General features: G+C 42.1%; 1 protein-coding gene across 1 annotated transcript in view; it reads right to left on the bottom strand.

Annotated features, from left to right (window-relative positions):
* LOC122558088 (fibrillin-2-like) overlaps positions 1–17,948 on the bottom strand; it is a 318,053-nt gene that overhangs the window by 123,249 nt on the left and 176,856 nt on the right. The window contains exons 20-28 of the mRNA XM_043706411.1: positions 16,966–17,085; positions 14,607–14,744; positions 13,984–14,034; positions 10,928–11,053; positions 9,917–10,144; positions 7,368–7,493; positions 4,269–4,397; positions 1,309–1,434; positions 1,060–1,185 (exon numbers count right to left, since the gene is read on the bottom strand). Of these exons, the coding sequence (XP_043562346.1) occupies positions 1,060–1,185; positions 1,309–1,434; positions 4,269–4,397; positions 7,368–7,493; positions 9,917–10,144; positions 10,928–11,053; positions 13,984–14,034; positions 14,607–14,744; positions 16,966–17,085 (1,170 nt within the window). The remainder of the gene's footprint in view (positions 1–1,059; positions 1,186–1,308; positions 1,435–4,268; positions 4,398–7,367; positions 7,494–9,916; positions 10,145–10,927; positions 11,054–13,983; positions 14,035–14,606; positions 14,745–16,965; positions 17,086–17,948) is intronic.

The following is a 17,948-nucleotide window of genomic DNA, read 5'->3' as shown; positions in this document are numbered from 1 at the left end:
GGCCTATTACCCTCACCTTAACCTCCTTCCACCTATCGCATTCCCAACGCCCCTCCCCCAAGTCCCTCCTCCCTACTTTTTATCTTAGCCTGCTTGGCCCACCTTCCTCATTCCTGAAGAAGAGCTTATGCCCGAAACGTCGATTCTCGTTCTCCTTTGATGCTGCCTGACCTTGCTGCGCTTTTCAAGCAACACATTTTTAAGTTCTTATCCCCAGCATCTGCAGTCCTCACTTTCTCCCAGACACTGTCTCTGTCTACCACCTCCTCATTGCTCCTGGGGAGTGCCTCTTACCCTCACTTTGGCATTACCTGGGAATTTCTCCTTCTCCCTTCCTGATCCTAACAATAGCTCCAAAACCAAATTATTTTCCCGGTGAATTGACTGGGGAAACATCTCGCTGCATTATGTAAATGAGATCTGAATCAGTGCAGGGATTGTTCCCTGAGCTTTGTTCATGGTACAAACCAATTTCGTGATATTTTTAATCAAACCTCTTCAGGCAGGGTCCGACACACATCTGGAGTGAGTGGCATGTAAACCTGGGCCTTCTGGCCCAAAGATAGGGACAATACCATGATGCTAAATCAATCTCAAAACTAATTTCAAAATTGAGGGAAATGGGAACAGCTCTGATGAACAGTCACCTAGACTTGAAATGTTAGCGTCTATCTCTCCACAGATACTGTCTGACCCACTGTGATCTCCAGCATTTGTTGTTTTCAGTGCAGATTGGCATTGGCAGCTTTCAAAATTAAATGGGGATGGGAAGGTTAGATTAGGTTAAGGTTTAGGTTACTTACAGTGTGGAAACAGGCCCTTCGGCCCAACAAGTCCACACCGCCCCGCCGAAGCGCAACCCACCCATACCCCTACATTGAGATTGCTATCACTACTTCTGCCCTCAAAAGCAATTCCTCTCAGGACCAATGGAAGAAATGGTAGCTTGAACTTTTGACCAAAATTAGAAAACTTAAAGACAATTCAGTCTGCACTATGAATAATAAACTAATTCAAGAATGGAACTATAGATACCAAACATATTCCAACAAATCTTACCAACACAGCCTTGCCTATCGGGGGTGGCCTGGTATCCAGTGTTGCAAGCACATTGATATGTTCCAACCATATTTACACACTTGCCATTTCTACAAAGATTATCGCTGAGGGAACACTCATTGATGTCTGTAAAACAACGGAGATAAAGCAACAAAATTCAAATATTGTGGAAGTGATTTTCTGGACAAACAGCAGAAAAATAGTCACAAATAGTTGTATCTTCTCCATTGAGTAATCTGTTTCTCTTACCAACACAGGCACTACCATCGGGAGTCAGCTCATGTCCTGGAGGGCATATACACCTGTAACTGCCTTCTGTATTTATACAGGTCCCACCACGGCATAAAAGAGGGTTCCTCTCACACTCATCGATATCTGCGTGGGCAAAGCAAAGGCAATATTGAAATATTAAAGCTTCTGTTGACAAATCAATTGAATTAACAATTTTAAATTATGATAGGCTCTTGACATTGTAATTGTTTGATTTATAAATTCCAAACCCTCCAACATCTGATCTAAAAATCAGCTACTCTTTGACATCTGCGTGTAAACACAAATAATAACACTGTAACCCAAGGGTCCTTCGACAGATATCAACAAACACAGCACTGGGCAGATCTTTCATTTCATTCCTCTACTGTATTTTACGATGTTTGAATTTTCTTTCTCAGCTCAGTCTTAACATTCTTTTCCCTGTTTAGTGATTCGATTATCTGAAAACTTATTACCATGTATAAAAAAAAGTGTTCTAACCAAATGACTGTGAAATCTAACTGAGAGTTTCTATATGCCTGAAATGGCCGGTATACTGTCTCAGAGATGCACAACACTGAGAGGACAGGGATGGTCTGTTGTCAATATACTAGCCCTAACATGATTTCCCCTTTGACTTGACAGTCAGCTTGATCTCTTGAGTTATCAGTATGGGCCTGATTGTGAATTAGCGACATGAGGAACTGAGAGTATGAAACATATTCTATTAATTTTTGAAGCACATGTTGACTAAGTTGAGGAGGAGCTTCTCCACCCAAAGGGTTGTGAGTCTGTGAATTCCCTGCCCAGTGAAGCAGTGGAGGCCATCTCATTGAGTGTTTTAAGGCAAAGACAGAGAGATCTTTGAACAGTTAAGGGATTAAGGGTTCTGGGAGCAGGCGGGTAAGTGGATCTGAGTCCATGAAATGATCAGCCATGATCTTATTGAATGAGGGAGTAGGCTCAATGGGCCAGATGGCCTACTCCTGCTCCTAGCTCTTATGTTCTTACATTCTTTTGTTGGAGCTACTGTGCTTCAATGATGTAGGAAATTTTAATTTGGGTGAATGAACTTTTTAAATAATACCATTCTCTATCATTGATACCTACAGCGTTCCAAGTAGAAAAATGACTTCAAACAAAATGCATTACAAAAATACATTCCCCAAGGTAACCCAAGATGTCTTCACTCAGAGAGTAATAGGGGTGTGGGACGGCCTGCCTGCAACAGTGATAGACTCGCTGACGCTGTGCATTTAAATGGACATTGGACATACATATGGATAATAATGGAATGGTGTAGGGTAGATGGGCAAGAGATTAATTTCACAGGTCGGTGCAACATCGAGGGCTGAAGGGCCTGTAACATTCTGTGTTCTATATGTTCAAATATTTTATGGCACAAGAAATAAATGCAGATGATTTAAAACCATTTTAAAATGAAGTCTGCTATCAGAAAAAAAAACCTATAAGGATTATATCGACCGGTACCCTGATTACTGCTTGAAAACATGTTACACATCAGAATACATTTTCTCAATGTTGATTGCCCACCGGGCTCTAAAATATTAATTCATTCTCAAATACAGTGTTTTGATGTTAAAATAAACCTGAGTGTAACAGCTCCTTCTCCATCTCAGTTTTAGAAAACAAATCTACTTTTAGATCCCTCCACAACAAAGACCATTGTGTGATAAAGCCAAAAGGCAGCAGCTTAAATTCTGGCACCTGTCTCTGTATCTCTGCAGGGTGCTTTCATGAGGTTTGTGAAATGACTGGGTGATTTTACAGCTGATTTTTCTTCCCTCCCTGTGAGTTAGTGTATCGCATCTAACTGGCTCCTCTCCTGATCATATAGTCCTCTCTCTGTTTGTTTCATCAATTGGTTGAACTTTCAGCTGAAAATAATTTTTTTAAAGTTGGCCTGGATTTCCCAAGCGATAGTTTCTTAAATGTAGATGCAAATACACTTGAGGGCCTTGTACAATCCCCAAAGTAACAGAATCTAAGGGAATGCTTGGGAAATTGAATATTCCAATGGACAATTCTATTGCGCCATGAACTCTCTGAAAGTATCCCACTAAATCAGAGCATTTGGACAGTTTTGCTGCAATTAATAGTTACCCATTAACAGTTGGAAAATTAAAACCTAGTCTAACTCCTGGTAACTATTAAGCTAGTTACTCCCAATGGCACTGACCCCAGATCTCTTATATCCCTCACAGTACCTGACAAGACACTATCCTCAGACACTCACTGAAGCCTCCCTCTCAGGGTCTAACACCCTCCCCTTGCTCCTGGGACACAATACCCCACCTCGCACCCAACAATATCTCCTCCCTCGTGACCTAACACCTCTTTCCCCAGGGAATTGGACATGCCCATTACCTTCCACTTGAGGTCTGATATCCCCTCCCTCCCCCGTCCTCCCAGGATGTGACATCACCATCCCCCTGCCACTGGCTCAGATGCGTTTCCCTGCACCCACACTTTAGGCAGACACTACCCTCATGACCTCTCCCCATCAGATCCAATCTTCCCACAGCCCCTCTCCCAACCCAGCCTAAAGCCTCTGTTACATACCCCGTACCTTAACCTCACACTTTCCCTTTCACAGGCGCTGCCAGAGTACCTACTTGTGCTGCTGGAGCTGTAAATCTCAGAATACATCAACCATTGCTGTGTGAAAAGGAGGCACCATTTGACTTCCCCATCTGCCCTGTACAATGAGGGATGTGTTCAGAGTAAGGTGTGCTCTACATTTCTGGAGGAGCTGGGATTGGAATCTCCTGACAGAAATACAGAGTTATTCCTGACCATAAAAGAACGTAGGAGCAGAGTTGCATTATGGATGTGATTGTCACTCCTTGGAAAAATCCAACCCCATGTTGTATTAGTCATATAAGCAGGTGTCTTCACAGTGTAACATTTCTGAAACAATTGGACAATATACCTACCCATGCAATTCTTCATCATCATAAATCCACTCTCAAAGCCTTCAAAACACTCGCACTCAAAATGGCCAGGAGTATTGACACAAGTTCCATTTCCACAGAGGCCAGGAGAAATCCGACATTCATCAATGTCTTATAAAAGAGAAGAAAACAGATTTCAAAGGTGAAGCATTCTGAAAGAATTAAAAAGACTACTATGTGCTTGTATTTTCTACTCTATGCTTTTCATTTTTGGGTAAACATAGCTTTCCTTTATCTCCACGAGTGAAATGTAACTTACAAGAGGCATGACTTGCTTTTGGAAAGTACAGCAAGTTAAACAGTTTGAGTTGGTAGAAGTTACAACTTGGAAAATCATGAAATAACATAATTTAGTTGGGCAGTAACATCTAAAGGTGTTAGAGCAAGTGTTTTGATTTAGAACCAACAATACTGAACATTAATAAGGGCTGGAGGATTTGAATAACAGCTGAATAGGCAAAGCTGTTACTGCAAATGATCACATCAGATTCTAAAGTCTGACCTTTCCCACTATTTGTGATGCTGTCTGGCTGAACACAATCAGAATGTTGGCCTGGATTCTCATTCTTGAGACGAGGAGTGGGAGTCTCAGAGATTTCCCACTTAGCAATCCTGCATTGAGAGAGAGTGCCCGCAAAGATGGGATTTTCCTGTTGAGGAGTACTTGCAGGCTACCTTAGGGTCAGCAAAATGCAGAAAACATTTCAGGCAGCACAGTTAAAAAATAAATTGTGAACATACTCCTGTTGGAGTGAAATGAGTATAGCCCACCTCTGAGATCCTCTCAGAGAACAAATTAAGGGGAGAATTCTGAGAGCACCCATTAACCAAGGATAGCAGGCAGGTTTCTGAGTCTGCAGGGCCAAGCTGAGGACCCACAACATTGTGAGAACTCAAAGTAGAAATGCCTGTGAAAGCATTTTAGAAATATCAACTCTGATACGGGCTTACGTAAGGAAAGCTGAAAGGTCTGACTACACCCCGGAGTTTTGAAGGAGATTGCAAAGGCATTGGAGGTGATCTTTCAGGAATCACTGGGGTCAGGGAAGGTCCCAGAGGACTGGAAAATGGATAAAGTAACAGCCCTGTTTAAGAAGGGAGGGAGGCAGAAGATGGAAACTATAGGCTGGTTAGTCTAACCACAGTTGTTTGTAGAATTTTAGAGGTCCATTATCAAGGACAAGATTGTGGAGTATATGAGTCAACGTGGCTTTGTTAAGGGGTGGTCCTGCCTGAAAAATCTGTTCAAATTCTTGAAGAAGATAATGAGAGAGTTAGAGAAGGGAGTCAGTGAATGTGATCTATTTGGATTTCCAGAAGGCCTTTCACAAGGTGTTGCTGAGGAGGCTGCTAAAAACTCATGGTGTTAGGGACAAGGTACTGGCATGGATCGAGGTTCGGCTGACTGGCAGATGGCAGACAGTGGAGATAAAGGGGTCTTTTCCAGGATGGCAGCCGGTGACTAGTGGAGTTCCACAAGGGTCTATGTTGCACCGCAGCTATATTAAATGATCTGGACGAAGGAACTGAGGGCGTTGTTGCTAAGTTTGCAGGTAACACAAAGATAGGTGGAGGGACAGGGAGTGTTGAGGAAGTGGGGAGGGCTGCAGAAGGACTTGGATGGGCTAGGACAATGGGCAAAGAAGAGACAGATGGAATACAATGTGGGAAAGTGTGAGGTTATGCACTTTGGTAGGAAAAATAGAGATATTGACTGTTTTCTAAACACAGAAAGGCTTAAGAAAGCTGAAGCACAAAAGGACTTGGGAGTTCTAATTCAACATGTTGTGATGATTAAGGTACATGCTCAGTTTGGCAGTTAGGAAGGCAAATACAACGTTGGTATTCATTTCAAGAGGGCGCGAATACAAGATCAGAGTTATACTGCTGAGGCTGCATAATGGTCTGGTCAGACTGTATTTGGAATATTGTGAGCAGTTTTGGATCCTGTACCTAAGGAAGGATGTGCTGGCATTAGGGGGGTGTTCCAGAGGAGGTTTGCAAGAATGATCCCGGGGATGAGGGAGTTGTCATGTGAGGAGTGGTTGAGGACTCTGGGTCTGTACTCAGTAGAGTTTAAAAGGATGAGAGAGGATCTGATTGAAACGTACAGAATCCTGAGGGCTCTGGATTGAGTGGATGTGGAAAGGATGTTTCTGCTAGGAGGAGAGACTAGGACCCGAGGGCACAGCCTCAGAGTGAAGTGATAATCCTTTCGAATTCAGATGAGGAGGAATTTCTTCAGCTAGAGGGTGGTGACTCTGTGGAACTCATTGCCACAGAGGGCTGTGGAGGCCAAGTCATGGAGTGTATTGAAAACAGTGATAGACAGGATCTTGATTGGTAAGGGAAGACAGGAGAATAGGGTTGAGAAACATAACAGGTGAAAGTGGGTACTGCAGAGCCTGGAGATTAGAGTCAAGATTCGAAAAGTGCTGGGAAAACACAGCAGGTCAGGTAGCATCCGAGGAGCAGGAAAATCAACGTTTCGGGCAAAAGCCCTTCATCAGGAAATTGATGAATCTTGAGAAATATATCATCCATGATTGAATGGCAGAGAAGAGTTGATGGGCTGAATAGCCTAATTCTGCTCCTTATGGTCTTCTGGTTTCTCTTGGGCAAACAGGGAAATGCTTCCAGAGAAGCCTCTTGGCTGAAGCTTTTCCTGCCCCCTGCCCCATTTGTGGGGCACAATGTCTCCCCATGGCCTGTCACTGAATCTTTGCCTCCATGGAGCAGCCAAGTCTCGCGGTCAATAACAGGCTTCTCTAACACTCAGAAGATCCTGATAACATCCTCTCTGTCCTCTTAGCCTGATTAATTGGTCATTATTTGCTACCCACCAGGCCAGCTGTTTCTGAGTCAGCTCTGGTCTCTGACCAAAACAATTTGGAAATGTAACATGGTCTGACCTATTACCAACCTGATTCCCTCTCTCCATTTCTGCTTTCCATTCCCCTGTCAAATTGGCCTCTGTGGGACCAGCAGGATTCTGTGCACTGTGTGTTGGTTTTGGTTGTGTGCATGCTGTGTTCACTAATTGTGGTGTTGGTACAGCTCATTCAAGTCAAAGTGCCGTACCTGTGCAATTCCTTTCCTCCATATCCAGAGCAAACCCATTGTCACATTTACACCGGAAACTGCCGATGGTGTTTCTGCACTTCCCGTTACTGCAGAGGTTGTTAAACACTTTGCATTCATTAACATCTGTAAAGGCAATAAACAACATGCACAGAAATCACAGGGTTCAAAAGAAAACATTTTTGATGCATGACTAAACTCACTGGTTGCCCTTTAACTTTGCGAGGCAAAGATCTTGTCACATGAATACACTAACACATCATCAAATCAAATCTTTGGGCATGCTGAAGATTACATTTAGCTACTCAATTACAAAAATATAACTACTTTTTTCCAATGTACCTCCCATGGGGAAACATAAAGTAGTTTTTAATTTATCTAACATGACTTTTTTTAAGTCCCCAGACTATAGGGCTGCTCTCTTATTAGAAAGAGAGAGATGACCAGTGGTAGCTCACCCTGAGGGTCACCACACCTCGGGTGAGAAGGAGAGCCCCTCATGGTGACCTCAGCTGGCACAGGAATTGTACCCACACTGTTGGCATCACCTTGTATTTCAAAGCAGCCATCTAACCAACTAAGCTAACTGGCCTCCATAATACATAGCTACAAATAACTGAACAGTTTTTTTAAACATGACTTTTAAAACTTGAAATCTAATTAGTTAAATAAGGAATAAAGATAGCTGGGAAGCTGATGTGTTGCAGCTGTAGCTTTTGGGAACTGTATGATCTACAGCCTTCCCATGTACAGACACGGTTTGGAGTTGATGAGCTGGTGTCTGAGCTTCAAACACTGTTATAGATCAGGGATGGGGTAGGTTAACTGGAAAAACTTTGTTTCTGGGAACAGCCACACTGTTGGATGAGGTACTCCTGATTTGCTGTGCAGTCCGGGCAGGATGGTGTGACTGCCACAGCAGCAGGTGGAAGACTGAGAAGGGAAGAGCAATGAAGGAGTGTTTGCAGCTGCACATCTCTGATGGGTTTGATGTTTCGGTGGCTGACATAGACAGGAGAAGGGACTGCAGGTCAGCTGAGGAGAAAGTGAGGTCTGCAGATGCTGGAGATCAGAGCTGAAAATGTGTTGCTGGAAAAGCGCAGCAGGTCAGGCAGCATCCAGGGAACAGGAGAATCGACATTTCGGGCATAAGCCCTTCTTCAGGAATCATTCCTTTCATTCCTGAAGAAGGGCTTATGCCCGAAACGTCGATTCTCCTGTTCCCTGGATGCTGCCTGACCTGCTGCGCTTTTCCAGCAACACATTTTCAGCTGCAGGTCAGCTGAGCAAACTGGCCCTGACCTCATCGATCTGCTGTTATCCCTTGGGCCTCGTGTCTCTGGGTCTGTTAGTGCTGGACATTCCTCTTTCTTAACTTCTTCAATGTTAGTGCAACTGCTGGCTTAAACATCAATCACAGAATAATGATCCATGAAGAAACATCAGGAATGAAATGTCTGTTTTCCATTTGTGATCTTGACATAGTCAAGCTGCCCTTTCAGCCCTTACCAAGATGCTCATCAATTGGGTGAAACACTATTCTACAGCCACCTCGACATGGTGGGGTGAGTCCTTCATGACCCATGACTAGTTTTCCCCTTCCTCATTCTGCCATGTGCAAGATCATTGTGGCCTTGACCGGTACTTTCCTTTCGATGCATGTGGCAAGTAACTCATTCTGACTCTTGGTAGTCTTCATTATCCTCTTACAACTTTGGAATCTACAGCTTGTAGAATGGTTTATCCAAATGTCCTCAACCTGGGAGTGCTCCATCACAGCTGCTTGTGGAATAATCCCCGTACCAGCATCACCAGAGTTGGTGAGTCTTAGATGCCCCAAATTAAATGAATCACAGGACATGGTCATGAAGTTAGGAGCCAAAATACCTTATTCACTTGTGTTCTGTAGTGAGTGTTTTCCTCAGTGCTGAGCTGTTAATTGAGTGTTTATGCAATTATATCTTTCAATTGCTTTCTCTATTCTCTCAGTTGTGTTTGTGCTCTGCATTAACATGTGCAGATAGATTAGATTACTTATAGTGTGGAAACAGGCCCTTCGGCCCAACAAGTCCACACCGACCCGCCGAAGCGTAATCCACCCAGACCCATTCCCCAACATTTACCCCTTCAACTAACGCTACGGGCAATCTAGCATGGCCAATTCACCTAACCTAGCACACCTCCCCTGACCCGTCTGCCCCCACTACTATTTCTGCAAATAGCTATCTCCTTTCTTTTGGTGATGCCTCCATCCTTCAATCTTTCCCTGTGACTATCAACTCTTTCATTTTTTCCCTTCATATTCCTGCTTTTCCCCCATTTGTGATTCCCAGACCCTGCCTTAGCTTACAACTCAACTGTTCATTCTCCCTGGCCAGTGCGGCAAAGTGTTCTCAGCCTGAAAATGCTGCTATCCACGTTCCTGTCCACCCTGCCCTAATCACTGTGATGCTTCCCACTACAGCCCAGCTTGGTCTCTCCACTCTTCAGGACCCTTCCAATGCCACACACAAATTTCTGTTTTGGTCAAAGGATGACAATAGTTTTACCTTTATAGAATGGTCTTCCTGTGAGAATGTCACCCCTGTTGGTGAACCCTGGGCCTCTCGGACAAAGCAGCTCATACTGTTTAGTGCCAGGCCTGGGGCACTCTTCACAATCCACTCCCCAGGCAGATCCAATCGAACAGCAGCAAGCATCCATTCGAAATCTTCCAGCCACTGGTTCTGTGCATTCATCCTCATCCCACTTGAGATAACACTGTTCCTGACGGATATCTACACAACATATTACATAGCTGTCAGTGCTGTTCTACTGCAGAGCATCCGTAATGTCACAGTTTATTCCTGGATTTTTAAACCAAAAAGATTATAGGATTTCTGAGTAGATTTTTGTCAGATTTCAATTTAATTGCTTTTGGATGTCAAGGATAGACTATTTGAGATGAGTACAGCCATATGTTGAGAGCATATGATTGACGCTACTCCCAAGATGTGTCGTATTTGGATAGACTGCTACGTGAGCAGGGTACAGCAGTGCCCATGTGTTAGTTGGGATTTAATTCAGGTGATGGGGAACCTGGCAGGCAGCCAGCAGCAACCTCACCTCATCTCCTTTGGGGAAGGCCTATAAAAATTCTATCAAGTCCACATGACCTTGAGTGAATATAAAGAAAAAATTAATCTGTTCCCTAAATCCCAATCATGAGAATATACAAACAAGGAATAAGTATTGAGAAGGCCATTGGTCCTTCAGTCCCATCAATGGCCTTGCTTTAAACAGGTGCTGGAACTTTGCAGACAACATAAAAAAATGTCCACCCTCCTTTTCAAACGTACACTTCAAAACTCACACTTTAGAAACAAAGTTTAGAAACAAACTAGCTTTCGGAGCGCTGCTCCTTCATCAGGTGACAAAAGTTAGTGCTTCCAAATATAACCTGGTGTTGAGTGATTTTTAACTTTGTACACCCCAGTCCAACACTGGCTCCTCCAAATCATGACTTTAGAAACAGATTCTATTTAGACCTTAGCTATATTTTAAGGTAATTGATTTCTTACCCACACAAATCCGACCCGTGCTATCTCTGGTCAACCCTTCAGGACACTCACACTGGAAGGATCCTTGAGTATTAACACAGTGTCCATTTGGGCAAATGCCAGGAAAGACTGTGCATTCATTCACATCTGTATAAAGTGATAAATCAGAATGACAATCTTCAGTTCCAACCAATTCATTAATTTGGCTCATCACAAAATTAACATTTAAAGAAGTAGGCACAACAGTTAAGGTAACTTAACAACTAGATCCTGCAAAGCACAACAAATGCAGAAATGAAAGGCTGCAAACATGTTGCCTATGATAGTCTATGTCCAAATGCAGCAGGACCTGGACAATATCCAGGCTTGGGCTGACAATTGGCAAATAGCATTCCTGTCAGCCAATGATCAATCTCCAAACGTGGAGAATCTGACCATTGTTCCTTGATATTAACTGGCTCTGCCATCACTGGTGATTAGGCTAGGGGTTACCACTGACCAGAAACTGAACTAGGCAGCACAGTGGCTCAGTGGTTAGCACTGGTGCTTCACAGGAACCGGGGTTCAATTCTAGCCTTAGTGAGTGTCTATGTGGAGTTTGCACGTTCTCTGAATATGTGCGTCAGTTTCCTCATGCAATCCAAGGATGTAAAGGTTAAATGAATTGGCCATGCAAACAATTGTTCTGTAGTGCTCAGTGCAGTTTAGGTTGGTGGGTAAAGACCCAATACAGGGTCACAGGGGTGGGAGGAAGCACAATCAGCACTGATTCTTGATACAGTAAATGCTACTTTAAGTTTTAATTCCATTCTTGAATATCACAATTTTAACTGAGTCATGAGTTTCCACAGGAAACAATGTTAAAACCAGAGATGGGTTCTTCCACACATGCTTTGCACAGAGAAAAGCAAGTGCTGCAGCAGAAATGCCATCCCAGCAGAAATATCCTCAAAATAAAATGCTCTATTAAATATAAAAGAGGTACATTGTCCACGTTTACACTTATCCAAGTATGCACAAGTATACAGTACTGTTAGATTGACCAGTCTCCATCTAATGGCAGAAGGTGATTTGTGCAGGGCATCCTGCACTGGCCAGTGCTGCTACAAGGTGAAGGCCAGGAGCAGAATGAAGATCAGAGCCAGGACCTGAGAGCAGAGCTGAGGGTGACAGGGTGACAGCTGAGGCCAAAACAGAGGGGAGGGTGAAGGGCAAGACTCAGTCGCAAATCTGGGGAGACAAGAGGGTGCGACAAGGTCAGGGGTTTAGAGGCAAGTCAGGCAGGAGGAAGGGTGAAGAAAATGGGAGGAAAGCAAAGCAAGGAGATGGGATTAGTGGGGGTGGGGAGGAGATTATCACAACCCAGAAAGGGATATGGGGACGGGTAGAGTGGAAGGGGTTCACACAGAGGGGCGCTTCAGGGTAGTTAGAGATGCATGGCAAAACATGTCTGGGTAGGTGGCATGGACTGGCGTGGGGAATGTGTAGGATGAGGAGCTGTGAGGTTGCAGAGAGCTGCTTATTGTTTTACTGCTTTTATTGTAGTAGAGAACCAAGACGCATCTTTTACAAAATCTGCCTCAGCATTAGGCAACGCTTACTGCTGCCAGTGGCGGTGGACGCTAGCCCCAGTTTGCACTGCCTTGCTCTCAGAGAAGAAGTCGTTCAGGACAGCAAGTGAAAATCGGTCCTTTGTGTCAATGTGGCACATAAGGGAAAGCTGCTTCCTGCTTTTTTACAGGTGATTCTCAAAATAAAACAAAGTAGAATACAGAACTGGTCTCCAAGGTGGACTGTAACAGTTTAAGAAGGCAGCTCACCAACACCTTCTCGAGGGTTACCAGGGAACAGCAATAAATGCTGGGCCAGCCAGCAAAATCCATGTCCAACAAATGAATAAAAAATGGGTGCATTTTTCTGGAGTGTAGGAATAATTAAATTTAGTTCTTCAGTATTTCCCAGATTTTTTCAATATAAACCTAGAATGCACCAAAATTGCCACTGAGTAGATGATCATTTTTAATAGCTGGCACGAAAAGTGATTTAGGGATTGGGTGCACTATCACCGATTTCGTCAGTGTTTTGGTTATTTTCCTCAACTGCAAAAAGCTAGTATGTAAGAATATTTTAATATCTGTGTTTTTGTCTGCTGTATGACACAAGGTTATTGTCGATCACATTGAGAGGGTGAAAGGTGTGTTTAGGATATAAAACCAGAAGGTGGTCAATACGCTGAAGTATTTGGTGGCAACTAGTCTGGGATCCTCACCCAGGGCCATTGAGATTGTGATGATGTCAAACGCGTTGTATTAATTCTACTTTGTTTTGGAGTTTTCAATTTCATTCAAATTCTGCTCCAAACACTTGAATACATTATGTAGGATGACATGATGACACTGCAGCATGGCTCCGAGAGCATCCTGCATTGTAAGAGTACAGTAGCCGAGTATTAGATAAGATGATGAACTTCAGGCCTTTCTTCCCTTTAAGTGGATATATAACATCCTATGGCAAAAGGCAGGGCAGTTCTCCTGGTATCATGGTCAGCATTTATCTGTCAACAGTTACATTTTCAATGCTGCAGATTATCCATCTGGTCACTTTCCTCACTGTCTTGCGTGAGACCTTAAATGTTGCATTTGCCCATACAACTCCATTTAACTTCAATAACTATGAAGTATTTACAATACCATATAAACATGAAAGCTATGAAAATGAAAATTATTTCTTCCGAATTGAAGTAAGTCAGTAAGTCACAGAATCCTACTTTATAGAAAAGACCCTTCAGCCCGTTGAGTCTGTGGTGACAAAAATAATCTACGACCTAAGCGTGTCCCACTTTTTTGCAATAGGTCCATAGCTTTGAATGCTATGATACTTCAAGTGTTATTCTAAGTACTTTTTAAATGTTGTGATGTTATCCACTTCAACTACCCTCCCGCGCAATGCATTTCACATTCCAACTGCTACCTGGGCGATAAAGTTTTACCTCAAATGCCCTGTAAACCTCCTGCCTTTCTCTTTTCCTTTATTCGGTGGTCATGTATTCCTATGTTTTAAGGTTAAAATATTCTTACCTTCACAGGCTACACCCTTAACTCTTGCATATCCTCTTGGACAGGTGGTATCTACACACAATCAAACAAGTTCAAGAATAAAACCTCTGGGATCTGTATTATATCAGCTGATTATCAACAGTTTAGTATTTTGACAGGAATAATATTCTGCACGTATGGAACATTGGACATAAAAATGGAAAATTCTTGAAGATATTCAATAGATCAGGCAGCATCCATGAAGAGAAACATCCGAACAACAGTTCTCCTCTGAAGGCACATAACTCATTAATTTTCAGTCTCCAAAATTTCACCAACTTTTTGGTGAGAAACATAAGTTGTGACTTTTGAAGGAACTTCCGAGTCTAGATGACTCATCAAGAACGTTAGCTTGCTCTCTCTCCATGGATACTGTTTCACCTGCTGTGATATCTAGCATTTGTTGTTTCCGATGTTTGTTTCTTCATACGCTACTGCACAGAACTCAAACTGCTTTAGTAACTATGTACGTGTACAGTGATTTTTTATGAACTAAAGTGCATTTTTGAAAAAAAGTGCTCATTTAAAAAATTCTACACAATCAAATTAGTTACTTTCCCAGAAATGTAAATGGAATTCTTTTTGTTGTTATCCATTTTCAGTACCTAGTTGACAGCGTTCACAAGGACTGCCCCATGCAGCTCCCAGAGTAGCGCAGCATTCTGACTTCAGTGTGGCTCCATTGATGTTCACCTCACAGCGGCTGTTTTGGATGTTCAACCAGCAAGTTCCTTTCACGCTGTCTGTGGTAATTTATGAGAAAATTCAACTAATTACAAGGATTTAATGATAGCCTTTTTCACTGATAAATGTCTCAGGATTTCCTGAGTATACAGCAGACGCAACATATCTTCATACTAACTGGAAAAGCTGTGTTGTTTTGCTAGCCATGCAATGTGCTTGCATCATTTTTATATCAGCCCTGCTTTAATCCAAATATGTATTTTGAATAAAGACTATGCCTGTGTGTTTAAGATTCACTCTAACTTTTTCCATCTTGTTTTTCTACTGTTCTGAGGAATCAAAAGGAACTTCAAAGGACAGACTTGGATAATATCATTTTTTTTTGGCGAGAAATGCAGTTTTGATTATCATTGGCCCTGAGCAGCAAAGTTAAAAATGCAGACACAACATGGAACTGTCACCATTTTATTTCTGACTTTATATTCAAACACCAGAAAATGCCACAATGAAAATAAAAATTTCAAAGTACATTATGTTTTCACTCATTCTTTCCTTCTCTTGTAGACATACTGCTCTTTGTGTTGCCAACAGTCCGGCAGATATCTTGCCATATTTCATCAGAAAATGTTACCTATATGACCAAGGTAGACGTTATTGTCAAGGCCAATCCTGATTGCCTACCATGTCACAAGCTGACAAGACAATGCGAGATGAGAACTTCATTCACCCTCTCCACCCCAAGTGAACCTCCTTACTTCAATATCCAATTTTCTGTTATGGGATAGCAAGGTTTTCATCTGCATACCTCATCTTGGAAACTATTTTTACATGTTGATCACTCTTTCTGAAAATTGTTTTGACATTGTTCCTAACTTAACCTTTTACTAGTTTAACACCATGACTACTTTGTTGTACCTCCACTTCTTAAACTTTATATTTCAATCATATTTTATCTATTTTCTTGTCAACCTTAAATATTTTCGATAAGCTGATCTGTAACAGTGCATCCTTTTCCATCTAATAATCCAAGTGCCTCAAGCTTTCCCATTTTCCTACTCCTTTGGATGAGTCAACTTGCGTTTTTTTTTCTCTCGAGCTTAAGGCCAAAATATTCAATAATCTTGACAATGGTACTGGAACCATTGTGCGTAACTAACGTGCTACCACTGCTTCCAAACTGGAAGAATGAACATTTTGTGCTGCTTGCTATATTATAATTGCCATGCCTGGGAGTCACTCTGTTTGTGCAGACTCTTTGAAGTGAATAAATACATGACTCTAACTTGTTTCCAACTTATTCTGTTTCACTAAATTTCAACGACTGCCTCATTTTTCATATTTCCTCCCTAGACGTTCTTGGCAAAGAAAGTTGGGAAGTTGGGGTTGGGAAGGCTGCTGTTGCAGAAGAGACATTAAGCTCCCTGTTTTAAAACATATTTTCCTACTTATTTTAATATTTCTAACAAAGTCAACTGGGTTTTATAAATAAGTAATCATGAGTTAGACCTTTAGCACCGTGCATCACAGTACAAGCTATTGCTATATTGCAATTATAACAGTGTCTATATTTCAAAAAAGATTGACTGTGACTCTGTAGCACAATCTGACTGAGCGTTAAATGTACATCTGACACAATGGAAGACTGCTGATACTCAGTCATAATAACATTTTGCCAGAGTAACACAGAACGCTTCTGTGTCACAGTGAGGATAGAAGATAGACCACTTCCTTTACTGAACTTCTAAGTTATCAAGATGACAGGTTCTCAGTTTGGACCCCTGACAGCACTTTTAGGAAAATAAGTCAAACTATATAATTGCAGATACTTTGCCGATGAACAAGCACTGCTCTGTTGGATATGAAGCAGATCTATTAACTAAATTTTATACTGTCAATGCAGTGGTCTGTTTCTAATGAATTTAATAGTCTGAAAAGATCCAAACTATTATTCACTAAATTGATCACTGAACCAAACTTGAAACTTTGATATATATTAAAGGCTGCATGACTTAGTCAGGGAAGAATTCCTCATTTTGCATGGCTAATTCTAAAAAAGATGCAATTAATAAGAATAATAAATTATCTGTCATTTATGTAACACTTAAATGTCCAAGTTTTCCACTTTATCTTTAATCTCATCATAAATGTAATGTCATTTGAGGAGAAACTTTGCACTAAATCTGGTTAAAAAATAATACTAGGCGAGAATCTATTTTCTCGGCTTGGAAATCCTTTGAGTTTGTTCTTTGTTTTTAAAGAGAAAGTGAAATTGTATCTCACCAATGCAGACAGTTCTGCTTTGATCCAGTTTGCTACCAGTGGAGCACTCACACGAGAATGAGCCGACTGTGTTCCTGCATTCTCCATTGACACAAGGGCTGCTCTCACATTCATCAACATCTGGAGACACAAATAGCCACTTTTAAGTATTGTTACAGCTTGACATAGTCATTTGGCAAAACAAACTAAAATACAATTTTAATTGATAAAAAATCTTGAAATTTGCTTTAAGATACAAGAAAGGAAATAAGGAAATCCCTGGCAATTACAGACCAGTCAGTCTCACTTCTGTCGTCTGCAAGGTGTTGGAAAGGATTCTGAGGGATAGTATTTATGACCATCTGGAAGAGCATGGCTTGATTAAAGGCAGTCAGCACGGCTTTGTGAGGGGCAGGTCATGCCTCACAAATCTTATTGAGTTCTTTGAGGATGTTACTAGACAAGTTGATGAGGGTCGAGTTGTGGATGTGGTGCATATGGACTTCAGCAAGGCATTTGCTCGTTCAGAAGGTCAGGAGGAATGGGATACACGGAAATTTAGCTGTCTGGGTACAGAATTGGCTGGCCAACAGAAGACAGTGAGTGGTAGTGGAAGGAAAGTATTCTGCCTAGAAGTCAGTGGTGAGTCGTGTTCCACAGGGCTCTGTTCTTGGGCCTCTACTCTTTGTAATTTTTATTAATGACTTGGATGAGGAGATTGAAGGATGGGTTAGCAAGTTTGCAGATGACACAAAGGTTGGAGGTGTCATTGACAGTATAGAGGACTGTTGTAGGCTGCAGCGTGACATTGACAGAATGCAGAGATGGGCTGAGAGGTGGCAGATGGAGTTCAACCTGAATAAATGTGAAGTGATGCATTTTGGAAGGTCGAACTTGAAAGTTGAGTATAGGATTAAGACAGGATTCTTGGCAGTGTGGAGGAACAGCGGGATCTTGGTGTGCAGGTACATAGATCCCTTAAAATGGCCACCCAAGTGGACAGG

The sequence above is a fragment of the Chiloscyllium plagiosum genome, chromosome 2, assembly GCF_004010195.1.
Source record: "Chiloscyllium plagiosum isolate BGI_BamShark_2017 chromosome 2, ASM401019v2, whole genome shotgun sequence".
Taxonomy (NCBI): domain Eukaryota; kingdom Metazoa; phylum Chordata; class Chondrichthyes; order Orectolobiformes; family Hemiscylliidae; genus Chiloscyllium; species Chiloscyllium plagiosum.
Note: the sequence above shows the minus strand (reverse complement) of the source record. Positions and strands in the feature narration are given on the sequence as shown.